Here is a 16,718-nt window from a genome sequence, read left to right on the forward strand (position 1 = left end):
AAAAAATTTTTGCATTACCATCGATTAGCAAAGTAGTATTACTGTATTTCTCATTTCAGAATTTACTTTTCCTTTCCAACTAAACTGAAAAAGTCGTATTACTTCCAGTTATAGGGGGGAAAAGTTAAGTGACTTGATTGAGAATTAGAGAATTCAAAATTATTGGTGAACAGTGGTCTGCAGTTTGACTTAAACTTATCTGTAGTCTTTTTATATGTTTTTTAAAATACACTCAATCTGTAGAGGTTACCGAACTTTACAGTACATTTTAAGGAATCTCAAGGGAAAACAAACATGATTATAAAGGCCCTCTCTCAAAGAAACTCAGCAAGGAAATTTCAAAACTCAGTTTTTCATCTTGCTTTAATGACTTCATTTACGACTTTTGTGAAGAATGTGAACACATTAGAAATAGCAGCCATTTATTTTAAGTATCAGTTTTTATTAAAAAGTGCATTTTGATTATTTTATGATCTAGGTAAGCTGTTAATAAGGTATCAGTATACTCTCTGGAATAATAACTTTACAAAGATTTAAAACAAACAAAATTTTAAAAGCCTTTTTATTTCCTTCACCATTATTGTTTTACAATACAAATATTACCTTGTGAATACACAAAAAAAACCCTACGGAAGATAATTCTGCTGCACATAAAATACAGAATGGATATATATACTTCTTCATTCTTAAAAAACTATTTTGTTCTCCACATTGGCAAGTATAGAATAGAATACTTCCCCAAACATACTCATGTTAGGAGTAAAACTTAAGAGTTACATGCAGTTCCTGCACAAATATATTTTAAAGAAATAGATCTCTTCTTTGTTGTTTACCAACAAAATTGCCATGAGAGTATGGATAACTAATTTATAGCTTTCAATTTTTAGTTAAGTGATCATTTTCAAAACTCTCTTTTTAAAAACAAAGTATTCATGGCTGTTTTCATTGTATAGTTAAAATCAAACTACCAAATAGATGATAAAATAATTGAAGTGGTACCTGTCATTGCCACCTGCTCACAATATGGGAACAGGCTCTGACTTTCTAATTAACTCTCCCATTCTTTAATTCATAGCAATTTAAAAACCATAAGCAGTCTTCTGATTTAATTTAGCTATAATGCAAAATTTAGTAGTAATACATACATTTATATTTTCATGGAATACTTTATTTTAAATAAAAACATTGAAGATTGCCTACTGACCATACAATCAAGACAAGAAAGGCACTAGAAACATAGACAAATTTCTCTCCCAAGAAACATTTTTAAATCTTAACTCTCTTTTCTCTGACATGTAAAAATCTTTAAATTTGGTTTTCATAACATCATTTTGAAAAATAAAGTTAGGAAATACTTAGAAAATCACTTTATAACAGAATCTTTTTTTTTTTTTGTACTTTTTGACACACTGTCTCTGATTTTTACAAAATCCAAAGTTACCAAACCTTTCTGTGTCTGTCATTTTTATTTGAATATCGGTGCAACAGGTAGAAAGATTTCAGAATCGAACCCCATTCAGGTACTTAGAAACCTTCATAGAGACGTTTGCTAGAAAATGGCTTACAGCCCAATCTTTGGGGCAAGAGATATGAAAAGTATGTTTTCCCAAGAAAATAATACGCTTTATTTCCAGGTGTGACTGGAAAGACCAGAACTTATGATATAAAAGCTTACATTTATGCTGTTGCATCATATACAAAGGAACACGGTGGTTGCAAGGTTATGTGAATCCCAAGCCTATGAACAGGAAATGTGTACAGTGCACGACAGGTTAAATTTTCTTTATTGTTGTCCAACGCGGGTCCTTTGGAGAGAAAAAAAAGATCACAGTGCTGACCAGGTAACTCAATCGGTTAAGTCACGGTAACTGTTGAAAGATAACAGGATAAGGGAGGTGTTCATTTTATGGCATCTTTTCTCATGGAGTTCTTAGCACTTCGGACAGCTCCTCTTTCCCCACCGTGTACAGCTGTTATGTGTCACTCACCAACCGGCTGTATTTAACTTGCCTACCGAGGTGGATTACTGGCCAGGGGAAGGGCCAATGGTAAGATCGAGGTACAATTCCTTGGACATTCCTTTCAAAGTACTGAAATGGCCTGTACCACCACACTCTGGCCAGGAGGTTCATCTGGGAAGCTTCTTTTAGCACCTAAGAGAACACAGAAAGAGAAAACCAAGTCAGGAAGAACAACTGATGGTTCCAGCCCCAAAAGGAACATACACATGTTTCTCATAACCTTTCACTTTAGGTTCAAATAGTTTCCATATTAAAATTCACAAAGGCCCCCAGACCCGCCCCATGACCACCTACATAGCCACAGTTTCACACTCCCACCACCGTTCTACACTCTGCACTCAGCTGTAAACCGGGCCACACCCTAGCAGAAAAACAAGTAACTCCAATTCCAGGAGTACACGGGGAACATGCGGCTTACTCACTCTCTTGTCTATAAAGAAATACCTCAATTAGTGTTTTAGCTACTCTTCTACGATGAAAACAGAGAGAGTTAATTAAATGTTAAGTATTAAGCTGCTGAGAATAGGGGTTAAAATCAAATGGGGAGAGAAACTCACTTGCTGATTGGCCATAGTGTGGTACCACCAGAAGAGTCTTGTGGTGATGTAATATGCCACCACCACATCCACAGTGTAGTGGTCATGCGCCAAGAGAATACAGAAGATTCCAACCACGCTGAGAAGCCAGCAGATCCAGTGGTACCACCACAGTCGTCGAGGGGAATCTGAAAAGGAGAAACTTGCAATAGTCCCGTTATTCAAGTGCCACTAAGGGCACCCGACCATGCCTCAACTACTACTTCTGAATCCAATTACCTTGGATCTTCCCTTCTGAAAACAGATCTTTTGGGGTAGCAAACCTAAGGGCTTTCGCTTCTCTGCAATGGAGGTTAGAAGGGAAGCAGCTTATTTCATAAAGTGATTTTCTTAGCCATAGTAATTTATATATGGTTATTACTTGATTCATGTAATTATAAGTGTAGCTTAAAAGGACAAATAAGGACAGGTTAATGCATCATGCTCCATTAAAATACAAAACAACACCGCCCACTGACAATTAAATTTACCAGGAAATAATTTGGGATTAATGCTCTATACAAAAATCAGTACCTTTTGATCCTTTGAGTAGGCAATTATAATTGATACAACTGCCCTATTTGCTTTCCAAGCTCTGCAACCATACACTAATTTGAAAGTCTTTGAGATTTCCATTTCTCAAATACAAATAAGAGAGGATCCAAATGCCTGGGAATTCAAGCCCAAGTACGTTCCCAAGGGCAGGGCAGTGTCTGGGAAGTCACCTGATGGGAGATTCAAAATCTCTATTCGTGCAGGCCTTCCTACCTTGTATTCTCAGTGAGTGGGCTTCAGAGGGTCTGAAATTTTAGGCAATAATGTTGTCTGAGTGTGATCTACCCTTCTCACCCTGGGGAAGACAGTTTAGGCTTTTACAGAATTTTCAAGGGGTCCAAGTATCCATCATTCATTCAACCACTATTTATTGAGCATCTACGATGTGCCCAGGACAGGAACTGCTCTAGTCACTGGAATCAATGAACAAAATAGGCAAAGAGCCTGCCTTTGTGGGGAGATCCCTTCCTAGTACTGAAGAGAAACAATAAATAATAATTATAATAAAGTAAATTATACATTATGTTAGAAGGTGTTAAAGCCTATGGAAAAGTAAAAAATTGAACCAAATCAGTAGGATCAGCAGTAGAGAGGGTGAAGGGAGGTTTGTCAGTTTAAATGGAGTGGTCATGGTTGGGGGTAGGGTCTTAAGAGTATGTACGGGGCTCCATGTTCCATTTCCAGGAAAATCTGTACTTGGTACTCTAACAATACAACAACAAAGACCGGCTACCGTTCATTCTCCCTGCACCACTACTAGTGTCCCTATATGCCATCTATTTTAATTTTCACAACCTCTCCCTCATTCATGAAGGAGCTATCAGTATCTCATTCTAAAGATGAGGAAACTGTGACTTACAGAGGTTAGAGGTTTTCCCCAAGGTCACAGAGCTAGTAAGTGATAGCAACAGGATTCAAAATCAGTTTGTGACCCAAGTCTTCCAATATGGCATCTCCAAGGATAAGGCTTAACCCCATTAAAGTATTGCAGGTACCAACCAGCAGGCGGTTAGGAATCCCGCCCCCCAGGGCCGCTGACATCAGGCCTGTTCTGTTCCCATTTTCCATGCCCAGTTACATTTCTCATGGAAGGCTGCTTTTGACTTACACTCTTTGATAAATAGGTAGGTGAGTGTGAGCATGACCGTGTGGCCGCTGTACAGGTAGTCCCCACACATGTTGTGGGAGCCCGTGATGGACAGGCCGCCACCAGCAATGAGCTTCATTATTCTCCTCAGTTGGGCTTCCCAGTCTCCGAAGAGCTGGTGGGAAAAGAAAAAATCAGACTATTAGCCCACATAAAAGTCTGCTACGGCTATAATTTATATTCAGAATTAAGCTTTGTAATATTGTGATTTATAATGAGAAATATATATTTGGCCTTCATCCCTGTTCCTGGCACAGAGCTTCTACAACCTTTGGAATTTCCCGAGAAGAGATAGAGGTGTCTTTGGTTATTCATAAAAGCCCCTTTCAACCACACCTAGGTTCATGTTCATGAGTTCAAGGTGACTTCTGGAAAGCCCCTAAGGATGGGGGTGGTTGCCAGGAGATCCAACCAGGTGACTAAAGGGTTGGAACCTCTTTCCCACTTCCTGCCACTTCCAAGGAGGGGAGAAGGGCTGGGGGTTGAGTGAATTACCAATGGCCAATGATTTAATCAATCATGCCTCTATAATGAAGCCTCCACAGAAATCCAAAAGGACAGGGGTTTGGAGAGCTTCCAGGTTGGTGGACGTGAGGAGATGTGGGGAGAGTGATGCACGCCCCTTCCCACATACCTTGCCCTACACATCTCTTCCATGTGGCTGGTCCTACGTTACATCCTTTTATAATAAACTGCTAATCTAGTAAGTAAAATGTTTTCCTGAGTTCTGTGAGCTCCAGCAAATTAACTGAACCCAAGGAGGGGGGTCATAGGAACTTCCAATTTAAAGCTGGTTGGTAAGAAGTATAGGTGACAATCTGAACCTGTGATCAGAGTCTGAAGTGGTTGGGGGCTGACAGTCAGTGTGAGATTGAGCCCTTACCCTGTGGGATCCGATGCTATTTCCAGGTAGACAGTGCCAGAATGGAGTTAAAGAGGGTTAGAGATTTGCTTGTGTGTGTGCGTGTGTGGGGAAACCCATATATCTAGTCACAGAAGTATTCAGTGGGGTTTTCAGAGTACAGGAGATGCACAGGAGTGTTTTTCCTTTATGAGTTTATATTAAGACATGTAAAGTCACCGCCCCCCGCCCCCCGCCATGAAGTGTGCCCACTCAACATTCACTGCTGTTCAGACAGCCCTTGGAAGAGTGTGGTCCTAGAGATGAAGCATGCAGCTTCAGAGCTCCCCTTACATGTTGGCACTTTTTAGAGCTCATGTCAGCAGATATTTAGTTACTAAAGTTTTTTTTCACTACACTGTTAAAGACTGACTGATTGATTTACTACCATAACTGCCATCTGGGGGAAAATCTCTGGGAAAAATTTAAAGATCTATTTCACACGCTTGGCCTAGAGGACAAATGTTCTACTAACTTACTAGCTAAAGCAGCTGGAGGTTAGAAAGTCAAATATATGAATTTTTTTTTTGGTATGTGATTATGGGGGACCAAATTGAAGCAAGGGACTGAGTAGGATGTACCTTCAATCTTCTGAAATTATGTGGGTAGAACTGCATGTTTTTCCTTTTAATAAGAGTGAAAAAGTTTATAAATAAATCTACCTGTCTCTGATACAAGTCTGGGCTGGATACTAGAGTGGTAAATGGCATGAACAAGTCATTCACCGAAACTTTTGTTTGCTCTGGCAAATAAAATGTGTGACTGTCTATATTTTATGTTTGTTAGCATTCTTTTAAATTTTGGTTAGCCAATTTAATCACCATGACCCCTTTTCAACATTTAACTGATAATATTCTGGGCTCTGGGAAACATGTTTCATTATAATTTCCCTTTAAAAAAACTGATCAAGATTTCTAGTTAAGGACGTCAGGTTGAACATACCACATAGCAGATATGGATTTCCAAATTGAAAGGGATCACTGAAAGTCCAGTTCAACAGAAGCAAACAGATCTACATAGCAAGACTCAGCATTATGGAACTTCAGAAACTTGGGGCTAACAAGGGACCTTCAAGCATCCAGAGATCAAAAACAAGCTTCACACAAAAGATCAAGAATCAGGCTTCTTCAAAAGCAATACTGGAAAAGAAAAGGCTTCAGAAAAATGCCTCCAAATTCTGAGGGAAAATGATTTCCAATTTAGAATTCTATACGCAGCCATATTATTAACTGAGCCTAATCTTAAAAAATAGACCAAGGATAAACTAAAGTCATTTCATATATACAAGATTTCACAATATTTACCACCTATGTATTCTTTTTGCGGGAAATTACAGAAGATGTACTCTACAAGGCAAAGGAGAAAACAGAAAAAAGAAGAAACGGGATTTGCTAGGATGCCAGCGAAGGGAATACTGAGAGCTGTGCTGTAGGCCTAAGAGAGGGAGCCCCCTAAATGGGTGAGTCAGAGCTCTGGAGATGAGGCTAACAGAACACCTAATTCCGCGGCTGCACTGAGTCAGAACATGGGAACGAGTAAGTACACAGAAAACTAACAGAGCAAAAAAGCAAGGCAATTACGGACTCTACAGGAAATGAAATATTGTGTTGAAAAGTAATTATAGGAAACTATATGACTTGGCTATGAATAGCATCTACAAAACTGTAAGAATGTAAGCTCTGAATACTGAGTTAAATCAAGGACAGAAAATGACACTGGGAAGATGGGATAAGAAGCCTCAACTACTGTACTGGGATGGTGGGGGAGGGGAAGAAGGGAAGGAAAAGGCACAGAACACATACAAGCTGCAGGGGAGGACTGTGTGGGGAATACGAGGGCTCTAAATCCTGGCCTTCCCCAGCAGGAAGTCAGCAACAGCCTGTATTGGAAATTATAAAGAAACAATATTGCTATGGCACTTAGAGACCTGAGGATAAACACATACACACACAAAAATTCTGTAAAAAGAGTTAAAGAAATGAAGGTAAACACCACGAGACTCAGTTGAAAGAGCTAAAGAGAGTAGGAAAGCAGGCTGAGTGTGATTAGGGTAAGGGTTGCGTACCATGGTTTTCATAATAAGTCCTGTAGGATCATTTTGTTTCTTAAATTGCACGCATGTATAAACATGATAAAATTTTTTTGAGAGTTTTAAATTGAAAGTTTGGTCTGGTTCTGTCATAACAACGGGTAATAAATGGAAGAAAATTATGGCAAAAAAGCTTAGGTAGTTCTTCAGTTTACATTATTTCAAATTGTCCTTTCGAAACTCCCTCTGTGTTTTGAAAACTATACATCATATTCTTGAGCACCATTCCTCCTCAATTTGCCCTCTCATTTTGGTAGGAAAATATTTGTGGAGAAACTGTAGGGGTAGGAAAAGAGGGAGAGATTATGAGGTAAACATGGCATTGAGGAAAAACAGCCCAAAATTAATGCTCCATTTCTTACAAGTGCCCTTAACACATCTATGCTTTCTTTTAAAAATATCTTTCCATGATTGTCAAACCTCTGCAAGGGGGAAGGCTCTTTAAAAGCTCAGTGGGGAACAGGAAAAGAAGATGGATGGTTACAGCTACATAAAATTTTTAAATTACACTCTAAGAAAGTAAACAAACTCTAAGGCAAATGACAACACAACTGGAGCAGAAACAACTTAACATCTTTACCGTGTACACAGTACACATAAATCAAGTAAATAAGACCATTTAGGAAACAAAATTTATCAAAGGACAAAGGATGTGACCAGCTGGAGGCACTGGCTCTGTCAAGCAAATAGAAATAAAAATGAACGTTAACAGGAGCTCATTCTTTCCCATATCAAATTAGCAAAGCTAAAAAAAGATAGCCAATGGTGGGGCAGGGACAACGTCACTGATCCTCTCAAACAGGCTCCTTAAAGAGGAGGGAAGGAACGTGGTAAATGCAGCAGCCAGCAGTGCAGGAAGAGGCAGTGGCCTCTGAAACAGACAGGCTGGGTTAAAAGCATGGCTCTCCTACCAATTAGCTGTGTGACCCTGGGCAGCCGAACCACTCTAAGCCTCAATTTCCTCATCACCAACCTGGGGAGTAATATATTTATTACAACTGGCAAAATCCTCTGCAAAAATAATCATCAATATTGACCACAATCCAAACAGCCATGACCTGTGTGTGACTCAGTGCTTAGTTGTTTCTAGGCACCCACCTCCAAGAAGTGAGCCCGCACATGAAGAAAACCTTTACGCACAATATTATTTATAAAAGCAACAAACTAGAAACAACCCAAATGGGAATTGTTAAATAACTGTTCCCTTGCCATTCAGAACCTGGGCCAGGGGAGCAATGGCAACACCAGGGGTTGCCTGTCATTACAGGCATACCTCGGAGATATTTCAGGGTCGCTTCCAGACCACAGCAATAAAGCGAATATTCCAATTAAGCGAGTTTCACGAATTTTTTGGTTTCCCAGTGCATAAAAAGTTATGGATATTGTAGTCTATTAAGCGTACAATAGCATTATGTCTAAAAAACCAATGTACGTGCCTTAATTAAAAAAATACTTTATTGCTAAAAATGCTAACCATCATCTGAGCCTTCAGCAAGTGGCAGTAGTAACATCAAAGATCACTGGTCACAGATCACATAACAAATACAAAGTTTGAAAAACTGCAAGAATTACCAAAATGTGACACACACATGAAGTGAGCAAATGATGCTGGAAAAATGGTGGTGACAGACTTGTTCCACCCAGAATCGCCACAAACTTTCAGGTTCTAAAAACTGCGATAACTATAAAGTGTAATAAAGCAATGCTCAATAAAATAACGTGTGCCTGTACCCCCTCAGGACCTACTGAGCCAGAATCAGAGGTGATTCAAATGCACACTATAGTGATTCAAATGCACTGAACTAGGCCATAATTGTTTAATACATTATTTAAAAATAAGCATACAATGACTTTGTAGTAAGTTATATCATAAATATTTTCTTCTACCAAGAGGAAAAAAATGAAACAAAATGTTTGGTATAATTATAACTGTTTAAAAAAACATGCACTGGAAAAATCTAGGATGTACACACTGCATGTTAGCATGGTTTGCATGGAAACCGGTAGGAGTTCCCTGCTTGTTGGGCTAGAAAGGAGGGGATTCCTGTGGAGTTCTGCAGTTCTGAGATTTAGGTTACCTCTGAGTACAGGCAGGAGACACGGGAAGAAAACAGAAGAAGAGGAGGAAACGGAGGAAAAGGGAGGAGGGGGAGGGGGGAGGGAGGAAGAGGAAGAAGCAGAAACAGGAAGCTCCCAGTTCCATCTTCCTTCCTTCTCATTTTAGTTTCCTTCTGCACTCTGCCTGCTACCATTTTCCAGAGTCCTCAAAGGGCTGCTCCAGACACTGTGGCCTGTGTGTTGGGTTGCATTCAGTGGGAAAGAGGATGGAGTGTGTACCTGGAGCTCTAACCTCCCCATCAGTAGACTTCTGAGTGCTCATCCTTGAAAGCAGAGATATTTGGGGGACATTCACACAAACACTTTCTCAGTGGGCACTACAAAGCTGTGACAAGGTCTTGCATCTGCATCATTATGTGAATTATGATCTCCTAGGGTCAGAGAAAAATCACTTTTCAGTAAAAACAGAGCAATTTTCTTCAAGTTCTAATGAACGGCCAAGAAATTAACTGGCTAAATTACTTAAGCAATATGAGACATAGAAAGAAATGGAGAGCAGAAGACAGACGGAGAGGCTTCTGAAAGAGACAGACCACTCCAGAAGGGTTCAAACCAGTGAGCCTTTGGTTACTAAAAACCAGGTTCCCCCAGTATGTATTTTTTGTTTGTTTGTTTTTTTGCGGTACACGGGCCTCTCTCACCGTTGTGGCCTCTCCCGTTGTGGAGCACAGGCTCCGGACGCGCAGGCTCAGCGGCCATGGCTCACGAGCCCAGCCGCTCCACAGCATGTGGGATCTTCCCGGACCGGGGCACGAACCCGTGTCCCCTGCATCGGCAGGCGGACTCTCAACCACTGCGCCACCAGGGAAGAGCCCCCCCACCCCCGTATGTTTTCAAGGCTGAATACACAGTGCTCTGATGATAGGCTGTTCACCACCATTCAGTTTGCAGATGGCCTCATGCACTTGCCTTTTCTCTTAAGTGCATCTGAAAAGTGGGGACATTCACTGTGCTTCATCCCCTTCTGGCAGGAGAGGGAGAACCTAGAACCCAAACTCATCAAATAATGCTGCACGAATCAATGGCTTTGGTATAACTTGGAGGAAGGGCTGAAAGTGAGTGCTAAAGAGCAGAAATGCTATTTAATAGAATCCTTGAGTCTTACCAATGCTTCATCTTACAGCAGCCCTGAAAAATCAGCGAGGCAGGTCTTAACTCTGTCCTGGGTCCCCCGGCTGTTCAGTTTGGGAGCTGGAATGGGTCCCAAGTCCTCTGACTCCACGTATGTATTATCTGCAAACTGCACACTACCTGTACACTGCCAGCGCCTCCCCAAGCCTGCATAAACCAAGAACCGGATACACATGAAGCAACCTTGCTCTGAGCAGCCTAGGTTCCTTACAAAGGTAACGTCATGCCATCATGCCCCATACCAACCACCAGGAACAGTCAGATGTCTCTCAGTGGACCTGTCCTCATTCATGCATTCAATGAATCTAGCTACTACCACCAGGGCAAATAACTTCTTGTCTTGTTCCAGAAGAAAAGTCTTCCTCCAAAACAGAAAATTCACTACCATCCATGGCATGTAAAGAAAGCCGTTCTTCAACACCCAGACCACAAGTCAGATCCGCTAAGGGAATCAAGCATCAGGGAACAGCAGGATCAGTGGAATCCCCATCAATCCATGTCCTGCGCAGCCTGCAACTGGGAAACACACGCTACGTGCTGCAGTCCCCGCCTCAACTTCAACTCCCAAACAAAAGCAGCAAAACTATGCCACTTCCTGAATTTCAACAGGCACACGGCCCTTCTAACCAGTGATGGACACTTAAGAACTAATTTGAGCCATGAAATGTCCTTGAGCATGACCTTGAAGACTGAGGGGAAGATGGTGTGTTGCTAAGTTTGATGAATGTTTTAGATTTCACAGCAGCAGTGAGAGGTTCAAAACTGCCCCTTATAATTTCTCTGACCTTCTGTGATACATATATACCATGAAGATGTGGTACATATCTACAATGGAATATTACTCAGCCATAAAAAGGAATGAAATTGGGTCATTTGTAGAGATATGGATGGACCTAGAGTCTGTCATACAAAGCGAAGTAAGTCAGAAAGAGAAAAACAAATATCGTATATTAATGCATATGTGTGGAATCTAGAAAAATAGTACAGATGAACCTATTTCCAGGGCAGGAATAGAGACTCAGATGTAGAGGATGGACGTGTGGACACAGTGGGGCAAGGGGAGGGTGGGTGGGAGGAATTGGGAGATCAGGTTTGACATAAATACACTACCATGTGTAAAATAGCTAGCTAGTGGGAACCTGCTGTATAGCACTGGGAGCTCAGTTCAGTGCTCTGTGATGACCTAGATGGGTGGGATTGGAGGTGGGGAGGGAGGTCCAAGAGGGAGGGGCTATATGTATACATATAGCTGATTCACTTCATTGTGCAGCAGAAACCAACACAACACTGTAAAGCAATTATATGCCAATTAAAAAAAAAACTGTCCCTTATAATTTCTCATACCTTTTTGTGACTGTCGATTGAGGAGTAAAAAAAAACAACAAAAAGGAATGTAGGGTCGTTTGTACATAATAAAATATTACATTTTGTTTGTACAGAGATTCCAACTTTTTAACAGAGTTTTCCTGTCAATTGGCTCATTGTAGCCTCACAAGCCTGTCAGGTGGTTAGCGTATATGTAATTATATCCATTTTACAGATAAGCAAATAGAGGCGCTATTTTTCTATTTCACAGTGACTCAGTTGGGATCAGATCCAAATGTCTTCCCTCTCACTAAAGGATCTTGCCTTTTGGTTCCCTGGAAAGAGCAGCTATTGGTGCAAACACTTCTCCAAATAACAAAGGCTGGACAATGTCTCCAGGTTCACTTTTTTTGTTGTTTTTGTCATGCTAATGAAATTGAATCCATTTTACATAAATCATTTAAATATAGTTGAACGGTTTAAAAATTTTATTCATTATTCACTAAAGATCTATTTTTCGTAAGTGTTTTTTCCATTAAATCAAATTTCCCCATCTCTAAAAAAGTTATTTCCATGGGTATCTTTCACAAACAAATTACACATTTTCCACCTTCTTGAGCAAGGTGTTTTCAGTTTGATCTTAACTTTCCTTGCTTTATGTTGTGCTGCGTAGGAGGGATGCTCCAAAGACCTCTAAGCTTATGTCATAAGAACAACAATGAGGATAAATCCAGCCGCAAGCCCCCGTTTTGGGTTAACCATCCAGGTGGCTCTGGACAAACCATTTTACCCATTCTAGCTTCAGTTCTCTCATCTGTAAAATGGCGAGAATACCACCACCTCATCCTCAACCCTCACTGCCAAAGGGAGGTAATGTTTATAAAAGTGGTTGCTCAAAAATTATAAAGCGCTATACAAATATCAGACCACATTACAATGATCAAGTTAGGCCCATGTTTTGGGTGAGGAGTTCCTTAAGTGAGAACTCAATGCTTAGCAGCCAAGAAGTGAAATTCTCCTTAAATACACAGCCCTCACGGATGTTCACCTGTGATCACTTTTATGAATTCTTCCTCACTTTTATGAATTCATCTCATTCCTGGGAAGATTTAGTTTCATCCGCAAATATTATATCCATCTCAAATGATCTGAAGTAGGGAGATTTCCCTATACACATCCTCTTAGAACTCAGATATACAACCTTAAAAACATTTTTCCCTCCACTGAGCTCTGAGGGATTTGGCTCTCCACACTGCTCCATTATCCAATGTATCCACGAGTTCCTATACCAGGCAGGCTTTTTTTTTTCATGGGGAGGGGTCTCTAAATAATCATCAGTAATAAAGCACTCATCCCCTACCAGCCTCCCTTTCCCCCAGTAAAAACGTAAAAATGTTTTTATGGCCTTTAGTAAGGAGACTTATCAGAGCCCTCATAAAATCTTAAAGATCAGCTATGGATTTCCATTTACCCAGATACTTATTTGTCACATTAAAGAAATCCAGTATTTCAGTCAGGCAAGATTTCCCTTTAACAAAAATTATATCTGAGAGATTCTGTAGCCTACCTGGTCATGAGGTGAAAATTGAAAAAAAATTCCCTCAAATTTTTGCTTTGAAAATGTATAAATCTAAAGAAGAGAATAATGAACATCCTTAGACTCATCAATTATCAATATTTTGCCACATTTGCTTCTCCTTCTTCTCCCACTTTTTTTTCCTGGGCCATTTGAGATTTAAGTTGAATACATTATGACACTTTACCCTTAAGTGTACAAACAAGGACATTTTCTTCTATAATCACACTCACGAAATTTAACAATGATAGAATACTATCATGGTTAATAGACATCCTTATTCAGACTCCCCCATAGTCTCAACAATGTCCTGTATAGCTTTCCCCCCGGAATCTAGGATTCAATCAGAGGAGACATATTGAGGGTACTTGTCATACTCTTAATTTTTCTTAGTCTACTAGTTTCTCAGTCCTTTTTTTTTTTTAAATGACACTGACATTTTATTTTAAAGAGTCCAGTCTAGTTTTTTTGTATCAAGAGCATGTCCCTCCATTTGGCTTTTATCTGACTGTTTCCTTATGTTTAAACTCAGGTTAAATGTTATTGGCAGGAATATACAGAAATGATGTGTCCTACCCAGTGCATCAGATCAAAAAGCATCCGATATCATTTGTTCTGCTGCTGGTTTGATCACTTGGCTGCCAGAGTGTCTGCCAGATTTCTCCTCCGAATACACACTTTTGCCCCTTTATTATTAACAAGCAGTTTGTGACTTTTTGAAACTATATAAATATTATGGTGCCCCACCTTTCACCCAGTGGCTTTAGCATCTGTTGATGATTCTTGCTTGAATTATTACTACAGTGGTTGCAAAATGGTGATTTTCTATTTCTAATATTTCTTTTATATCTAGCAGTTAATTTTTTCTCCACCAGCACTAATTTTTAAAATGTTTCTTATTAACGTATTATAATTAATTACTGTCATATTCCATTGTGGTGCTCCAATTGTCTCACACGTGGCCAGTGGGAGCCTCTCAAGCAGGACAGTATGGCTTCTGAATGGAACCCACCGGCCTGCAGTGTCTGGGAAGCTCTGGAACCTTCCTCAGGACAAAAGTCCTGCTGTCCATCTGCCTGTACTCTGACATAGTGGATCACGCTTCGTGTAGAGTCATATAGCGTCACCTCCGAGGCTCTTTGGATTTCTTCAGTGAATGCTTTTTCACCCTGGTGACCTCTTCACACTAGATGGCTGCTGCCGTGTAGGAAACCTCTGTCACCTTCCCAGTGTTTGCCCTGGTCTAGGCATTCCTCATCTCTAAATTTGAAACACCGCACAAAAGCAGCCTCATCTGCCTCCCTCGTGTGAAGTACCAAGAACAGAGATGCGGCCGAACTTCTTGCCTCTGCCACTTAGTACCTGCAAGACAACAGGCAAGTCAAGCATCTCTGGACCAACTGCAACTTCCTCCCACTCATGACTGTGAGACTTCAGTGAAAAAACATTGAGAATCGTACCTGGCATGAAACAGGTAGACGTAACTTAGCACTGCTCGAAGTCTACCTCTCCTCCTCTCTCCCAAACAGCTTACTTTCTGTATCACTGGAGAGATGGCTTTCTAAGAGACAGATGTGATCACATCCTATTCACTGCTCCAACCTTTCCTGGCTTCCTGTGGCCAGACTCCTTAGAAGGGTGACCAGATCCCTTAAAACCTGCCCACAACGTGCCTCTCTGGCTTTCTCTCTGCCACTCAGCCCACAGGATCACATGACCAGGCGTATCTAACTTTACCTGCGCCTTCAGACTTCCTTTCACACCCTTTCTGTTCTCTCCCTTTAACTCCACTTGGCAAACACCTACTCATCCTTTTCAGACTTGGCTCGGACGGCACCTCCTCAGTGCAGCCAACACTCCCAGCAAAGTTTGCCACCTTCTTCTCTGCTTCCATGGCAACCGAGCACCTCACGCCTATTACAGTGAAGGCTGTAGTCAGAGAATAATCTTATGTGTTACACGTCTGTCACAGCTTCTGGATGCCCATTTGTCTTACGTGTTTGTGTATCCTCAAAATTCACCCCACGCAAGACAGGTCCTCTAGAAATGTTTGTTCAGAAGTAAGCAATCTGCTTGTTTGTGAAAAGAAGTCACATCTATAATCTCCCTGCCTCACAATCCCTGTCTCCCTGGAGACTTCCCATAAATAAGAAAACCATTTAGAAAGTTTATAAAATCATGTAAAAATGCATATAACAAATGTTAACTATAAAGACACGGGAACAACTGCACAAAAAGCATGATCAGAACTATGTAAGAAAAATACACATAAAGAACTAATAAATATACTGAAACATGAACAGTAGATAGAACCATGAGTGTAAAAATTTTCCTTTTTACATTTTTGCAATGTATCTATAATGAATGTAGAGTTTCTTTAAATGGGGAAAAAATAACCTTTTTTTAAGACAGAAAGAAGTGACTTAGTACATTTTTCTTTTTTCTTTTTCTTTTTTTCTCATTCCTGAAAAGGGAAGAGAACTGTGGAGAGAAAAATGGGAAAGTGAAGAAGAGACTTGGGATGGGGAAGGTTACCAGAAATTATAAAGCAAGAAATTTTTTTAAAAATGAGAATGAACAAAATGATAAGAAACTGGGAGGCAAGCAGAAAATTAGGTAAAATCAAGCACTGACAATTTAAATTCCACACGATTCAACAGGATGACATGAAGCTATTTTGGTAACAGAACACAAGCCATATTCTGAAATGCTGATAAGGTTAGCAGGAGCTAATCAGAACATCAACATTTGTCAGCGAGGAGGGCAGCTTTTGAACACTCAAGCTGTTACCTAAGAAAGTAGGAAAGAACTTAAAAAGGTTATAAAATCCTAAAAAGCAGTGAGTCTTGTGCCTTGTAAGACTGAACACATGCCAGTAAAGAGACCCTTGAGACTGAGGATTACTACATCACAGCTTAGCATCGAATTGAAGGAGGTGCTTTGATCTTTCTAATGCGTGCAATGCAAAAAAACTGACAGTGGCAGGAAAGAACACGGAAGTCTTTCTGTTATTATATTTGTATTTTATTGTTCCACTGAACAATTAATCTCAGATGTCCAATTAATCTCAGCCTTGTCCGACAGTGGGCTATGTTCAAGTATGCTGGATGGAAAAATAAAAAGACACGTTTTTGAAGTTCAAGAAAATCATTCCACTGAAAACACCATGTCAGATTAATGCGTTAGCCAGCCAAGTACCCAGGATGTAACGTAACTCTCTCGTTTTGAAGGTTTTCAAATCTAAGGTCACCATGGAGACCAAAAACCAGAACCAACATGAATCTCACTTTAATGCTTAGG

General features: G+C 40.3%; 1 protein-coding gene across 10 annotated transcripts in view; it reads right to left on the bottom strand.

The window, feature by feature from the left end:
• Window positions 1-421: 421 nt before the first annotated feature.
• The window catches only part of SGMS1 (sphingomyelin synthase 1), a 290,635-nt gene continuing 274,338 nt past the window's right edge, over window positions 422-16,718 (bottom strand). For 9 of the 10 annotated variants that reach the window (XM_027111917.1, XM_027111915.1, XM_027111916.1 and 6 more), the window contains 3 exons: window positions 4,260-4,413; window positions 2,579-2,745; window positions 422-2,153 (listed from right to left, as the gene is read on the bottom strand). In XM_027111917.1, the coding sequence (XP_026967718.1) occupies window positions 1,974-2,153; window positions 2,579-2,745; window positions 4,260-4,413 (501 nt within the window). In that variant the 3' untranslated portion in view covers window positions 422-1,973. The remainder of the gene's footprint in view (window positions 2,154-2,578; window positions 2,746-4,259; window positions 4,414-16,718) is intronic. The other variant, XM_027111924.1, reaches the window with a different exon arrangement.

This window comes from Aethalodelphis obliquidens, unplaced genomic scaffold (genome assembly GCF_003676395.1).
Source record: "Aethalodelphis obliquidens isolate GAN/ISIS:26980383/991018 unplaced genomic scaffold, ASM367639v1 scaffold11, whole genome shotgun sequence".
In the NCBI taxonomy this organism is placed as follows: domain Eukaryota; kingdom Metazoa; phylum Chordata; class Mammalia; order Artiodactyla; family Delphinidae; genus Aethalodelphis; species Aethalodelphis obliquidens.